The sequence below is a fragment of the Cebus imitator genome, unplaced genomic scaffold (assembly GCF_001604975.1).
Source record: "Cebus imitator isolate Cc_AM_T3 unplaced genomic scaffold, Cebus_imitator-1.0 Scaffold188, whole genome shotgun sequence".
Lineage (NCBI taxonomy): Eukaryota > Metazoa > Chordata > Mammalia > Primates > Cebidae > Cebus > Cebus imitator.
Window position 1 is genome coordinate 4,300,792 of NW_016107503.1, and position 16,253 is coordinate 4,317,044.

Below are 16,253 nucleotides of genomic sequence, written 5' to 3' on the forward strand. Positions count from 1 at the left end.
TTTTCCTGAGACAGAGTCTCGATCTGTTGCCCAGGCTGGAGTGCAGTGGTGCAATCTTGGCTCACTGTAACCTCTGCCTTCAAGGTTCAAGCGATTCTCCTGCCTCAGCCTCCAGAGTAGCTGGGATTGCAGTGGGTGCCACCACGGCTGGCTATTTTTTTTTTTATTTTTAGTAGAGATAGGGTTTCACCATGTTAGCCAGGATGGTCTTGGTCTCCGGACCTAGTAATCTGCCCGCCTCAGCCTTCCAAAGTGCTGGGATTACAGGCGTGAGCCACGGCGCCCTGCAGGTGTCATGTTTTTTTAATCCCCTTTCATTTGAAGGAGTTCCTCTTTCTTTGTCTTTCATGACTTTGACCTGGTTTTTTTTCTTAATTTCTTTTTTTAGAGACAGGGTCCTGCTCTGTTGCCCAGGGTGGAGTGCAGGGACGTGATCATAGATCACTGCAGCTTCAAACTTCTGTGCTCAAGAGATCCTCCTGCCTCAGCCTCCCAAGTAAATGGGACTACAGACGCATGCCACCACGCTCAGCTAATTTTTTTTCTTTTTTTGTATACATGGGGTTTCTCTATGTTGCCCAGGCTGGTCTCAAACTGCTGGTCTCAAGTGATCCTCCTGCCTTGGCCCCCTGAAGTACAAAAATTACAGGCACGAGACACTGTTTGGAACCCAGTTCACCGACATGTTTCTCAGAGGGCAAGTTGGTTGTCCTGTGAGTGTTCCAAGGTTTGGATTTCTCCAGTGTTTCCTCATAACTAGATTGAAGTTATGCATTTTTGTCGGCAATATTTCAGCAGCAAGGCTGTGGCCTTCTCAGTGCTTCATGGCAAGAGCAACGAGATGCTGATTTGTCCCATTCGTGCCAATGTTCCCTTTGATCAGTTGATCACTGTGGTGTCTGCTATATTTCTCCACTGAAAATTACTATTTTTTTTTTTTTTGAGATGGGGTTTCACCATGTTGGCCAGGATGGTCTTGAACTCCTGACCTCAGGTGATCCACCCGCCTCGGCCTCCCAAAGTGCTGGGATTACAGGTTTGAACCACCGTGCCCAGCCTGAAAATTACAATTTTTATCTTCTTAATAAGTATCTTATTGGGCGATACTTTGAGATTGTATAAATATCCTGTTTCTCGTCACACTTTTGCCCATTAATTTTAGCTTTTATTGATCATTCTTGCCTAAGGCAATTATTAGATAGTGGCATGGGAAATTTCTAACACCATCATCCCTTCAGCATGTTTTCATTCTAACGATATGTTGAAGAAGAAAGTAAAATAGGGGCCAGGCATGGTGGCTCACGCCTGTAATCCCAGCACTTTGGGAGGCCGAGGCGGGTGGATCACTTGAGGTCAGGAGTTTGAGATTAGCCTGGCCAACATAGTGAAGCCCCCATCTCTAACAAAAAATACAAAAATTAGCTGAGTGTGGTGGCACACGCCTGTAATCCCAGAGACTGGGGAGGCTAAGGTGGGAGAATCATTTGAACCTGGGAGGCAGAGGCTGCAGTAAGCTGAGATCACACCACTGTACTCTAGTGTTGGTGACAGAATGAGACTCACAAAAAAAAAAGACGACAACAAAAGAGAAAGAAGAAAGAAAGAAAAGAAAAGAAAAGAAAGAAAGAAAGAAAGAAGAAAGGAAGGAAAGGAAGGAAGGAAGGAAGGAAAGAAAGAAGAAAGAAAGAGAGAAAGATAGGAAAGAAAGAAAAGAAAGAAAAGAAAGAAAGAAAGAAAGAAAGAAAGAAAGAAAGAAAGAAAAAGAAAGTAAGTAAAATGAGTTAGGTGAGTAGCCAGCAGCCACGGCCTCAGTTTGACAGGAGGGCCCGTAGAAGGTGAAAGAGTCTATGTAAAAACTCTTATTCTGGCAAGTAAAATATTCAGCTTCAGGCATATATCAGGGTTCCAGGATCCAGGGCAGGAGCTGGGTATTCAGGAAATCAGAAGGAATGAAACCGTTTGTGACATGGAACCAGGTCAGAGAGTTGTGTACAAATTCAGCAGCAGTGGTGAGGTAGGAGGGTCAGGCCCCTCTCCAGTACCTAGACCACATGCTTCCTAAGCCATCACTCCCAAATGATGGGCAAAGGATAGGTGGACACGGATTTGAAGGGCCTCAATCCAGCGCCTTCCAAAAGCTACAGATGTACTGGAGGCCATAGCCCAAAAGTTTATGACAATCAACAATTTCCTCTCCCATCCACCTGCATAAAAACCTTTTCTCCTGCACTTTCACGGTGCCCGTGATATCTACACTCTAGACCCAGAGTCTAAATTACTGTATACTAAAAAACTGGTTGCTCTTCATTCATGGTCAAGGAGAGTCTAATCTTCATTCAAACACTCCCAGAAGAAGGAAGGAAATACATTCCATCCTTCCTATGCAGTCAGGAAAAGGAGGAGGCTGCTCCGAGGGCAGCAGTGTTTACAGCTCATCGATCACAGCCAGTTGCAGATTTCTTTGTTCCATCTCCACTCCCGCTGCTTCACTTGACTGGCCTAAAGAGAAAAAAGAAAAGGAAGAAAAATTAAACAGCTGTGTTTGAGTTTCCATGCTAAAATAGATTAAATGCATCCCATCGCTTCTCTGCTGAGGTCACTGTCTAAGAGAAAAAGGCACAGGGTAGAAATCCACAGAGGTGAGAGCCTCTCAGGCAAGGCCCACAGCCAGGCTGGGAGTGTCAGCCTTGGGTAAGGCCAGCTGGGCAGGTAGGAGTCTTGGAAAGGGAAAATGTCCCAGCTGCTGGGGCACTTCTCTGGTGTCTAGGGTTTGGCAGATGCCTCTCCTCTCTCAGAGGCTGAGCATTACATTGTCTGGCAGAAACAAGGGACATTGCTGCCATCACATTTGGAAGCCCATACCCACTTATAGTGCATTTACGAGGAATGCAGCTACTGCACAGGTAGATGGGGCTGGAATCCAGCAGGCCATTCAGGAAAACGTAAAAGCTCTTTTAAGCAGAGGATGTATGTTCTCCAGATGCCTGAGTCAAGTACCAAGAGAAACCAAAGAATGAATAAGGGCGGTACAAGGCCAACCAGTTCACGAAGGCAGGGGATGTCAGCAGCTCAGACTAGCTCTTAAAGGAGGGGGCCGCTGAGACCTTTCTGGAACCAAGACTGCAGAGACAGGTCATTCATTGCAGGTCCTGAGAAGAAGGAGCTTCGAGATGCAGTTATCACCAACCATATCACATGCCAGAGCCCACCATGAGCACTGGTGGCCAAGTCACACTTAGGCCACCACTAGGCCACAGGACATACAGCGAAGCAAGACTCAAAGCCCGGGGAGCCTTGTAGCAGCTGCCTGCGTCCTGGAGGAAAGGCCTGTCCCCTCTCTGCCTCTCCATCTTGCTTGGACCCAGGAAAGAACACTGTACTGCCTAGACCCTTAAATATCTCTCTGCAGTGGCACCTAGAAAGGAAGGCAGGGCCCTTGGGTCACCTGGGAAATTCTCAAGGAGTGGCAGCAATGGTGCTGGGTGAGGTGAGAAGACAGCACTCTGAGTTCCCACTCAAAGGAGAGCTCTGCTCAAATCTGAAGACCCTTCCTGTATAAGAAAGAATAATGCTCTTTGAGATAAAATATATGGGTTCTAATCTCAACTCTGCTGCTGTTTGGCACATCATTTCTTCCTGGGTCTGTTTCCCATTCTGTAAAAATGAGGTTACATGAGGTGACAACGACGTTCCTTCCTTCCAGGTCAGATATTTCATTGTTCCAATCAAGCCAACTTTTGGCTACACATCTGCCAGTCTTGCCTGAGGGCTCACAGATCCCTAGCCTTCCCACATTCTGCTTTATATTGCAGAGGGCCAGCGCCTGGGTGCCTGCAAACTATATTTTCCAGTCTCTTTTGTCAACTGGCTTTGGAGGCCCTGGTGGCACATTGGAAGGTGGGAAGAGGGAGAAGCAAGGTGTGATGGTTAATACGGAGCGTCAACTTGATTGGACTGAAGGATGCAAAGTATTGATCCTGGGTGTGCCTGCAACACAAGTTGCCAAAGGAGATTAACATTTGAACCAGGGGGCTGGGAAGGGCAGCCCCACCCTTAATCTGGGTGGGCACAGTCTAATCAGCTGCCATCAAGGCCAGAATAAAAAGCAGGCAGAAGAATGTGAAAAGACTAGACTGGCTTAGCCTCCCAGCCTACATCTTTCTCCCGTGCTGGATGTTTGCTGCCCTTGGACATTGGACTTCAAGTTCTTCAGCTTTGGACTCAGACTGGCTTCCTTGCTCCTCAGCCTGCAGACAGCCTCTGGTGGGACCTTGTGATCGTGTCAGTTAAAACACCTTAATAAACTCCCCTTTACATAGATATATATTCTGTTCATTCTGTCCCTCTAGAGAAGCCTGACGAACACACAAGGGATTTTTCTCCCTTTCTCTTTGCTTTGGGAGGGAACTTAAGTAGTGATTGTGTCTCCATGGTTGCAGATCCTTCTAGACACCCCCTTACCATCCTGTTTGCCTTTTAAACTCTTCTGACACCACAAGCTCCGTGTTAAACTCCCTCCATTGAGCCACTTGGCAAGTGCCATTTTCCTGGCCAGTCCCTGACAAATGCAGCCAGCTTGTGGTTGATGTGTGGTCAATTTCAGTCCCACTGGTGCAGAGCCTTCATTTAACATCCACACAGAGAAGGACATGGAAGAGGAGAGGGAGGAGGAAAGTGAACTGTCAAAAATTTAGCACAACCTGGTTAATTCCAAATCTCTGTCCATCTTTCCACTGCTCACTGCACAGCTGAACAGCTGGAGAAAAAACACACAACCATGCTGTCCAGTTTCAGTTTAAAGTCATGATCACTACCCTCAAGAGAGCCCTTAATGCAGTCCTGCAATCATCCTGAGTTCCCAAAGCCATTCATTCTCCTGCTCTCCTAGACAGCTGTTCGAGTCCTTACCCTCTCTACTCAAACTCCTGATACCACACCTTCTCCCTTATCATCACTCTCAGCTGATGATCTTGCTTCCTCTTACGTGGAGAAATCAGAAGCATTCAGAAGAGAGCAAGCTTTAGGCATCACATCTCTCCACCTGCCAGTCTCTACACATTTATTCTACCTTCTCTCCAGCATCTGTCCACACAGCAGGGAAACGACAACCCCTAGACCTATTTCTTATGCACAACATAAGAAATGGTCTTGTCTACCCAGTTGCACTATTCCAACAACATTTTTTCTTCTCTCTGCATTATCAATTGGAAAGATCCAATAGAAAGCTTTCTATTGGATCTTTCCAATCAACATACAAACATGCCAATGTTTCTCTCATTTAAAAATGTTCCCGGCTGAAGCTCGGTGGCTCACGCCTGTAATCCAAGGACTTTGGGAGGCCCAGGTGGGTGGATCACCTGAGGTCAGGAGTTTGAGACCAGCCTGATCAACATGGTGAAACCCCATTTCTACTAAAAATACAAAAATTAGCTGAGCGTGGTGGCACACGCTTGCAATTCCAGCTATTCAGGAGGCTGAGGCAGGAGAATCAGTTGAACCCGGGAGGCGGAGGTTGCAGTGAGCCGAGATCACACTGCTGCACTCCAGCCTGGGCAACAGAGTGAGACTCTGTTGCAAAAAAAAAAAAGAAAAAAAAAATTCCCTTGATTCTACCTCCTCCTCTGGCCATGACCCCACTTCTCCCCTACTCTTTCAGCAAACTCTTCAAGAGAGTTGTCTTTGCTCACTCATTCTCCTTTCATTCTTTCTTGAGCCCACTTTGATCAAGGTTTTGCCCCACCTTTCCACTGAAACTGCTCTTGTCAAGGTCACAAATAACTTCTCACTACTAAATCCAATGATCAATTCCCAGTCCTCATCTTACCTCACTTTGCCTCATCCTCTGGCACAGCTGGTTCCTCCTCTCCCCCGCCTCTCAATGTTGGAGCACCCAGGATTCAGTCTTTGGATCCTTTCTCTTTTTACCTATACTTCATCAAGTCTCATGGCTTAAGTTCGGTCTACGCTTCTCCTGGTGTCCACATTTATACTTCCAGCCTGGACCTCTCCTCTGAGCTCCAGACTCCACAGCCTGCTTGACATCTCCACTTGATCTGTCACAGACATCTCAGCTTGAACAGACCCCAAACTGAGCACCTGATTTTGCCTCCTTTCAGTAAACGGCAACTTCATTCTTCCAGTTGCTGCTTCTCTTTCTTTGGATGAAGATGGATCCATCAGGAAATCCTATTTACCCTTATGTTCAGAATAATCCAGAAACTGACTACTACAGTCCTGATCATGTCCCAATCATCTCATCCCAAGATTATTTCAGTCATCTCCTATCTGCTCTCCCTACCGTGACCCTTATCCGATTCACTCTATTCTTTTTTTTTTTTTTTTTTTTTTGAGACGGAGTTTCGCTCTTGTTACCCAGGCTGGAGTGCAATGGCGCGATCTCGGCTCACCACAACCTCCGCCTCCTGGGTTCAGGCAATTCTCCTGCCCCAGCCTCCTGAGTCGCTGGGATTACAGGCACGCGCCACCATGCCCAGCTAATTTTTTGTAGTTTTAGTAGAGACGGGGTTTCACCATGTTGACCAGGATGGTCTCGATCTCTTGACCTCGTGATCCACCCGCCTCGGCCTCCTACAGTGCTGGGATTACAGGCTTGAGCCACCGCGCCCGGCCTTCACTCTATTCTTAACACAGCCACCAGAGAGAAACTTCTAACACATAAGCCAAGTTATATCACTCCTTAGCTTACCACAGGTGGAAGCTAAAATTGCTACAGTGCCTATGAGCCCCGACAGAGTCTGACCCTGTTACCTCTCTGACCTCGTCTTCCCCTCATTCATTCTGTTCCGGCTACACTGGCCCCTGTGCCTCTCGGATCGCTACAGGCATGTTCCTGCCTAAGACTAGTGCATTTGTGATTCCTTCTGCCTAGAATGCTTCTCCCTATTCTTTCTCCTTCCTTCACATCAGTACTGAAATGAGGTGGCCATCCCTGACCAGTCTGTTTAAAAGCTGTATACTCCAGGCCGGGCGCGGTGGCTCAAGCCTGTAATCCCAGCACTTTGGGAGGCCGAGGCGGGTGGATCACAAGGTCAAGAGATCGAGACCATCCTGGTCAACATGGTGAAACCCCGTCTCTACTAAAAATACAAAACATTAGCTGGGCATGGTGGCGCGTGCCTGTAATCCCAGCTACTCAGGAGGCTGAGGCAGGAGAATTGCCTGAACCCAGGAGGCAGAGGTTGCGGTGAGCCGAGATCGCGCCATTGCACTCTAGCCTGGGTAACATGAGTGAAACTCCACCTCAAAAAAAAAAAAAAAAACCAAAACTGTATACTCCCCTGGTGCCTTCACTCATCCTTCCCTACCTTAATTTTCCCTACAACACTTATTTCCATCTAATAAACCATACTTTTATGAAATTTATGTCCATTGTCTTTCTTCCCCCACTAAAGTATAAACTACATCTTGCCAGAGGAGTTTTCACTGCAATATCCCCAAAGCCCAGAATAGTGCCTGGAACAGAGTACGTACTCAATAACTGTGGTTGAATGAATGAATGAAGCCACAGAATCAAATTTCCCTGGGTCCTATGCTACTTCTGGACTTCTTATAATGGAAGCCAAGTGTCCATATTGTTAAATCAGACTGAGTTGGGTTTTCTGTTTTCTCACACTTTTAGTGGATGTCAGCCTAACTGATGCCCACGTGTTATCTTGTTTAATCCTCATACCAACTCTGAGAGTTTTATTCTTCTGGTTTCCAGATGGAAAAGGTAAGTCCCAAAGAGATTAAGTTACATGCTAGAGGTCACACAGCTAGTCCGTCGCAGAATCCAGATTCCCAGCCCATCTGACTGATGCCAAAGCCATGAAAACAGCTGCACTTCAAGAAGACTGGCCCTTCCCAGAAACACCACCAGGGCTGAGCTGAGCCAGGATCCACAGGAATGGAAGGTCTGGAGGCTGCCAGGGATCTCCACAAAAGAAACACTTACTTTCTTAAGATCCTCAAGTATCAGATGACAAAATAATCATTGCATTCCTTGGTTTGTTTCATCTTGTTTGTTTCCCGCATTTCACAATTTGTCTTATTGTTGCTTGCATGCTTATTGTCTATTTTTTCCCTTAGCTCTCTATTCTGTGTATCCTCACACCCAGCACAGTGCCTGGTACATTTTAGGCACTTCAATGAACGGATGAACAAATTGATTGGACGAACAAATTTTGCTTACTTCTTCACTCATCAAATACACCCTGATTGAGTATCTGCTTTGCACTAAGCACTGTTTTTATTATTCTTAGTCTAATAAGAGAGGTAGACATTAAACAAATAACCACACAAATAGAGGGGGGAAACCGTAATCAATGCCATAAAGGAAAAGTATGGGGTACTGTGAAAGTGTACAGCAGGTGCCCTAATTTAGATGGGAGAGTGTCAATGCAGGCCTCCAGAGCTGCAGGATGAAGGGGAAGAGTGGTCCTAGAAGAGGAACTATCCTTGCTGCCTTTCTTTTCTTTTCTTTTTTAAAAAATTTTTATTTATTTATTTTTTGTAGAGATGGGGTTTCTCCATGTTGGTCAGGCTGGTCTCGAACTCCTGACCTCAGGTGATTCGCCATCCTCGGCCTCCCAAAGCGCTAGGATTACAGGCGTGAGCCACCGCACCCGGCCCTCCTTGCTGCCTTTCAGGGACTGAAGGATAGTAGGTGTGCAACTAATGGTCTCATCTTCTCCGTGGTGCCCTGTGCTTCCTAAGATCTGCCAGAGATAGAGGGCATAGGCCAGCTTGATCCTGCCTGTTGGACCCAGCTTTATCTTCAGTCATTCTATGTCCAGAAATCCTGAGCCTGGCCACTTTTCCTTGAGCCAGAATAATTCAGAGAACTATTAGCCAGAGTAACGCAGAAAACTGATCACTGCAAGTCACTCTACCTTGGAGCTATTGGAATGGCTCCAGAACAAGGCACTGGGGCCCAAGGCAGAATTCCAACACGGAGGGTTTTACATAAGACAGACTCCACCTGGGAGGGCTGGGGTGGGAACCAAGCACCAAAGAAGACGGGAGGCCAGGTCCACTGATGGCTGTCTCCCTCTTCTCTGTAGCCCTCCCCAACCCCTAAGCAGCCCAGCCCCAGCAGAAGAGGCCTGGGCACAGGAATGGATTGCTGCTAGAAACCTGGCTTCAGCTGGAGGAAGTCGGAAGGCTGGGCTGATGGCTGCGCAGACAGAGCTGTGTTTATCCAGGAAAAGAGGTAGGACGTAGGCAGCAGAGGCCCCTGCCAGCACCTCCCAGAAGGACTGCGCTGGGGGAGCAAGCTGGAGAGGAAGCTGCTCCCCTCTGGCTCTGAACGTGTCAGGGCCTGAGGCCAGAACCCAGAGGCGACCCACAGGTAAGGCCTGCACTCCGGGCGCGCGATGGAGAGGGTCGCGGGCTTGGATCCCAGGGCGGACGGTCGGAACACGGTGCTCTTGGTGGCCCCGCGCAGGGGTGAGGCGATCGCATGCTGGCCGAGCCTTTCGGAGACTGCTCTGGGGTTGGCGGAGAATCAATGCTGCCTTTGTGCTCAGAGATTTCCTAGGGAGAAAAGGAGTGGGGAGTGGGAGGGGCGACCCAACGGCCCGGCCCCGCCCCGCAGACACGGGATGCGGTAGGGCTGGGAGGCGCGGGAGCTGGAGGGTCAGAGCTACCGGGGGTGGGATTCTGTGCCCCCGGGAGGTGCGTCTCCTTGAACCAGCCCTGGGTGCCCTGAGGTCAGTAGCCAGGTGTGTCCCCTGGCTGCCAGGGGCAGAAGTGAGTCCTCTTCTGGCTTCCAGCTACTCGAGGAGGGGAGGGAGGAGCCAGAGGAGGCAGGTGGGGCTAGGACTGAAGGATGGCTCAGGCCAGAGAAGCTTGCGCCGGGGCAGCCTGGCAAAGGGAGGGAGTCCAGAGGAGCGCCAGACTGGTTCCTGGAGGAAAACCCGTCTTCGAAATGGGCGGGGGAGAAGGGTGTGAGCCCGCCTAGGACGAGGTGTCCCTTCCAGGGGATTGGGATCTGGGTCCTTTTGCTATAACGCGGTTATTATCCTATTTGTCCTAATAGTACCCTAGGGTTCTAGTGGGTGTGTTGGGCCCTCTAAAGTCAGGGGCACATCTTTAGTACCAATGGGAGAATCTGTGTGCTTGGTGACCGAGGCCCGTATCTGAAAATGTGACTGGACCTGGTTCCCTCCATTTCTCCCCATCCTCCCAGGCTTCACCACCCTTTCTTTTTATCCTCAAATAGGGGTCTGCGCTCCCAGTGGGTCCGGAGACAGGGGCGCGGTGGCCGACCGTCCGGTGTACCCCAGCATCATCCACCTCTGACTCCTCTTCTCTCCTCGCTTCGCCCCGCTCCGCCCAGCACTCCCATTTGAGACTTGGGATTGGGATCCTCTCGGCCCTGCGGAATTCGGAATTCCATTACCCAGCCCACCGCATGTGGCTCTTGGAAAAAGCTGGCTATAAGGTGGGGGCCGCGGAACCTGGGGCCCGCTGGGCGCTCTCGGGCCTGTTCTCCAAGCGTCGCGCCCCGGGCCCGCCCACCGGCGCCTGCCCCAACGTCCTCACCCCGGATCGCATCCCGCAGTTCTTCATCCCTCCTCGGCTCCGGGATCCCGGCGGCGCAGAGCCCGCGGCCCGGCGGGACTTGGCCGGGCGCGGCCTCCCCGCGGCCTGCTCGCTGCCTCACCTGGCTGGTCGCGAAGGCTGGGCCTTCCTGCCCGAGAGCCCGCACACGCGCCGGCGCGAGTCCCTGTTCCACGCGCCGCCGCCCGCCCTGGCCGCGGAGCTCCCCGCGCCTCAGTCCCGACTGCACGTCTCCGCCCCGGACCTGCGCCTCTGCTGGGCCCCCGACAGCGACACGGCCTCGTCGCCGGACTCGTCGCCCTTTGGCTCCCCGCGGCCGGGCCTGTGCCGGCGCCAGGTGCCCAGGCCGCACTCGCTGTCCCCAGAACCCGCGAGCTCGGCGGACACCAGCCCGCACCCGCCGCGCCGCGCTGGGCCGCCCACGCCGCCGCTCTTCCACCTGGACTTCCTGTGCTGCCAGCTGCGGCCCACGCGCGAGAGCGTGCTGCGCCTGGGGCCCCGCGGCGGGCAGCTGCGGCTCTCCACCGAGTACCAGGCCGGGCCCGGGCGGCTGCGGCTGCGCCTGGTGAGCGCCGAGGACCTGCCCAGGCCGCGCTCCCGCCCTGGGAGCGGCGGCGGCGGCTGCTGCGTGGTGCTGAGGCTGCGGCCCCGCGTCCGACCGCAGGAGCAGCGGAGCCGCGTGGTCAAGTGCAGCGCCAACCCCATCTTCAACGAGGATTTCTTTTTCGACGGGCTCGGGCCGCCGGACCTGGCCGCCCGCAGTTTGAGGGCCAAGGTGCTAGACAGGGGCGCGGGACTTCGCAGGGATATGCTGCTGGGGGAATGCGAGACGCCCCTCATTGCGCTGCTGCCCCCGCTGGGTGCGGGACTAGGTCCCGGGTCCTCCCTGGCGCCCACCCATCTCAGCCTGTAGACGAGCCCCTGGCTTCCTCAGCACGTCTCCACTGAGTCTGCGGTCCGCATTCTTTCCGCCCTGCCTGGCTTGTATTTATTTTTGCTAATAAAGTGTCCGCTTGTTCCCAGCCAGATCTTTCCCCTTGCTGGCACCTTACACGCTCGGGCGTAGAGCCTACCCTTCTTCCTTCTATCTCGGCCATACGCGGGGGGAAGATGCTCATTCGGACGGTCTGAGTAGAGGAGACCCTAAGCAGTGGTCCTCAAGCTTGAAGGAGCGTCAGAATAATCAGACATCAGAAATCCTGGAAGAGCTTGTTAAATATGCAGGGCCATGGGCTCCATCCTCAAGAGATGCTCTTTCGGTAGATCTGGGCCAAGTAGGTCCTAAGGTCCCTGTCCAATAGGGGCTCTGGAACAATCAGCCTTTCAGTCACTGAGTCACTCTGACAGAAACCAACACAAGCCACCTTCCACTGGGGGTCCCTTGGGGCTGCACAGAGGAAATTAACACTCCCCTCCTGTGCCCCTTTGAAACCCATATCTGTCCTGAAGACAGATGAAATTTCTGGGTCTTGGGAGTGAGTCAGGGGATGCCAGATGAACACACAGTGCCCTTTAGTCTTACGACTTCCCTCTTGCCTCTCCACACCTGTGCCTCCCTTGGTGGGGAGGGGGCACACCTGTGCCTCACTTGGGGGAAGGGGCATGTCTGGAGCCAAGAACCAGAGAGGACCTTAGGTACCAAATGAATGAAGACATTCCCAGGGACTGGGAGGAGGGAGGAAGGGTATTACCAAAGTGTGGGAACTGTCCTCAGGAGCTCCAGAGGAGGCTCCTCCAGCCAGAAGGAGGTGGGGGTGGAGGGAGGTGGATAAATGTAGGTCACATCATGTTTACCTCTACCTGCATGTCCCTAACGTCAGCAGTGACCTTCTCTCTCCCTCCACCTTCCCAGAACCCAGTTCCTCTTGATTCAGACCAGGCTTGGAGAAGGAAGGGAAGAAGGGAGGTAGGCACTAGGCCAACCCAGCTTCTTTCTCTCTCTGCCTTGAGCCCTTTCTCATTTTTCTAGGTGCCAGCTGTGGCCTGCACCAGGGCTACGCTTGCTGGATCCAACAAAACCTCAGCACCTGGACACGTTAAATTGCAGCACCACACACACACACACACACACACACACACACACACACACACAGACACGCTTCTTTCAGACAGCTCTCCAGTTCCTTCTTCCTCCCCTACCCACCCCTGGGCCAGAGAACTCTTGCTTCAGGTGTCCACCAGGTGGTGGCATTGATCAAACAATCCTAAGCGCTAACTACTGCACGTGGATTATAACTACACGAGGAACTGTTCCAACAATTAGTCAAGCCATTTGTTCCTCCCGGCACCTCCTATAAGGGTATAAATACTATTGTAATCCAACGTGACCTTGGGCCTCACATAGCTAGTAAAGAGAAGATCTAAGACTCACAGAGCTGGCTAGTAAGGGAAAGAACTCAGAGAATCTGGCTCCAGTTCTGGGCTCTTAATCACTTCACAATGTGCCAGCTGCTGACTCCCAAGGGGCCTCCTTCCCTAAGATGGTAGTGTGGTACCCTGCCAGTTTAAAATCCTACGTTTGAATTCTGGGAAGCCTACGTGTAGATATAGGTCTACCCTGATACTGTATTTCTGTTTTAGCCCACAAATCCTCCCATAACAACCTTTAGTGAGAAACTGGATTTGATGCCCATTTGAAAGTACCTGGAAAGAAAGTTAGAGGCCATAGAACCTTCATTCATGCATTCCTTCAACAAATACTTCGGGAGGGACCGTGCAGTGGCAGGCATTGGATACAGCAGTGATTGAAACAGACATGGGAATCAGAAAAGTGACAAAATGAACCATTAAAATGTAAAGAATGCTACTTGGTGATATGTTACAGAGAAAAATAAAGCAAGAAAGGGAATAGAAAAGAGGGGTCAGATAAAGAGAAAGGAAGATTATAGGGACAGAAAGAGGAATTTTTTTTTTAACCATAGTACTTTGGACCAGGTCCTGAACTTTACCTGTGTTATCTCAGTTCATTGTCGTAACCCTTCAGTAGAGTAGATATTATTTGTTTTATTTATTTATTTATTTTTTTTGGGACGGAGTTTCGCTCTTGTTACAGGCTGGAGTGCAATGGCGTGATCTCGGCTCACCGCAACCTCCGCCTCCTGGGTTCAAGCAATTCTCCTGCCTCAGTCTCCTGAGTAGCTGGGACTATAGGTAGGTACCACCATTTTTTTTTTTTTTTTTTTAATAGAGACGGGGTTTCACCATGTTGACCAGGATGGTCTGAATCTCTTGACCTCGTGATCCACCCGCCTCGGCCTCCCAAAGTGCTGGGATTATAGGCGTGAGCCACCACCCCCGCCCTTAGAGTAGGTATTATTATTCCCATTTTACAAAGAAGGAAATAGATCAAAGAGGTTAAGTAAGCTTGCCTGGGGATCAGCCCTAGCTGGAGGGAAGGATTCTGACTGTGACTCCACCCAAACACCCCCACTGCAACCCAACTGCTTATTTTTGGAGACAAGAGTCTCGCTCTGTCTCTCAGGCTGGAGTGTAGGGCACGATCTTGGCTCACTACAGCCTCCGCCTCTTGGGTTCAAGTGACTCTCTTGCCTCAGCCTCCTAAGTAGCTGGGATTACAGGTGCCCACCACCACACCTGGCTATGAGGGGAGGCTGTGAGGAAATCCAAGGCACTACTCCCAGGAGCAGTTCACTCAGCATTCACAGCCCTGAGGCTCTGTGATAGGGGTCCCAGCGTTGCTGGAGGAACATCTTGGGTAGCCAAAGTACGAAAACATGGGGGTCAGGGAGACAGAGGGGTGTGTGCAAAATAAGGTCCTAAGAAGCCCTCCAGTGTGCAGATTTCTGTGGCCCCAAAGCACTTTTATAAACACTAGTCAGCGGCCAGGTGTGGTGGCTCACGCCTGTAATTCTTTTTTTTTTTTTTTTTTTTAAGATGGGGTTTCAGCATGATGGCCAGGCTGGTTTTGAACTCCTGGCCTCAGGTGATCCACCCACCTCGGCCTCCCAAAGTGCTAGGATTACAGGCGTGAGCCACAGTGCCCGGCCTCATCCCTGTAATTCTAACGCTTTGATAAGTGGATAAATGTGGGAGGATGAGGCTGGCGGATCACCTGAGCTCAGGAGTTCAGGACCATCCTGGGCAACATGGTGAAACCCCATCGCTACAAAAAAATACAAAAATTAGCTGGGGCTGAGGCAGGAGGACCCCTTGAACCCAGGAGGTCAAAGCTGCGGTAAGCTGAGATCCAGCCACTGCACTCCAGCCTGGGTGACAAAGGGAGACCCGGTCTCAAAAAAAAATCCACTAGTCAGGACAGGTACTATTGGCCCGTTTTTACTGATGTGGTAGCTGAGGGCTGAGATTTCCCTCAGGGCCCACAGCTAGTAAATGGCAGACCGCATTCTCACAAGTGCTTCTGCTCCAAGAATGTCAGCACTCCAGCATGTCAACCCTCCTTGCCATTTCCAAGCCTGTGTGACTATAAATGTTAATTGGTAGAGGCGTGGTACAAGCAGGATCCCGGAAAGTTCAAGGCCAGGAGCTGGGGTCAAACTCCCACTGTTCCCTCCACCCACAGTGGCCTTTGTGACAGGAAGGGGGAGGGGCGGGGACTGTGAGATCTGGAGGCTACGGATGTTTCTAGAGCCTGGGCTGTCCTTTTTTAACGGTTGAGGCACTGCCTTTCTCTGAGTCACTCCAGTGAGTTGAGGCTTCCCCAGGCGTGGAAACCCCTAGGACCCAAAGAAAGGTTGTTCCTAATCACTGGATCAGGCATGCCAAGGAGAGGGCCCTCCGAGGATGGGGCTGGGGAAGTGTGTGCCACCGCAGGCTGCCCAGCCACCACAGGTTTTCCACCTTGACCCCCAGGCCCTCCCTGGAAGGGCAGGCTTGTGCTGAGCCTTAAGTGGTTTCTGTGGTTTGGGGTGGGGAGGGAGGGAAAGAGAAGTTGGGGACTGCTCCCCAGTTCCACGCCACCACCGCCACCTCCCACCCCTTCCAGAGTGTTTGCCCCCAGCATGGAGATCGCCTCTGATAAGGAGACTGGGCACGTGGGGGTGAAATGACTCTCCGATCCCTATCAGCCTCTTCCTTACATAAGAATGTATGCGAAGAGGAAATAACCACTGCCCTGCTTTGAAAGGACTGATTCCTCCAGAAAAGGGGATGTGATTGCAGCAAGAGGGAGAAAGGTCAGGCAAGGGGGACTTACAGTAGGAGAACCAAGGGAACTCCTTGCCCTGGGAAGAAAATAAACTCAAGCTATTCACGCTTAGGGCAGGGGAGGGGTCGAGAATGCCTAGGAAGCATGTGATGCTCAAAGGCCTAGAGGCCAGGTTCCTGCCTTCTCAATCTCCAGACGCTTCCTCCCCACCCTACACAGCAGCGCCAAGCAGCACAACCAGGGGAGGCAGCCTCGCCTGCAGTGTCTCGGGATGCCCGTGTAGATCCGATCCGCAGGCATTCTGTGTGACCTCCACTCTGTGCCTGCCCTTGCTGGGCAGTGAGAGGTAGTCAGGGAGGGCCCCAGGAGACCCGGAGTCAAGAGGAAGAGACGCCTAAAGAGGAGAAAAGATAGAGAGAGGAGAGCTGGAGAAGAGCCACAGGCAGGCGGGAGCTGCTGGGAGAGACAGAGATGGGGTAACTGAGGAGTTCTGGGCTGGAGGGGAGCAGAACTGCACTCCCACCCCCTGCATGTTGCTGGCTCCTCCTGTCAGCTGGTGGGTGCT

At 51.4% G+C, this 16,253-nt stretch overlaps 1 protein-coding gene across 1 annotated transcript; it reads left to right on the forward strand.

Annotated features, from left to right (window-relative positions):
* Positions 1–8,994: 8,994 nt before the first annotated feature.
* C2CD4D (C2 calcium dependent domain containing 4D) lies at positions 8,995–11,571 on the forward strand. The gene has a single exon (XM_017546225.2). The coding sequence runs from the start codon at positions 10,415–10,417 to the stop codon at positions 11,474–11,476; it is 1,062 nt and encodes a 353-aa protein (XP_017401714.1). The 5' UTR covers positions 8,995–10,414; the 3' UTR covers positions 11,477–11,571.
* Positions 11,572–16,253: the final 4,682 nt, after the last annotated feature.

Excerpts from the sequence above, each read along its gene's own strand:
- C2CD4D (XM_017546225.2), top strand. The coding sequence starts at position 10,415 with ATGTGGCTCTTGGAAAAAGCTGGCTATAAGGTGGGGGCCGCGGAACCT.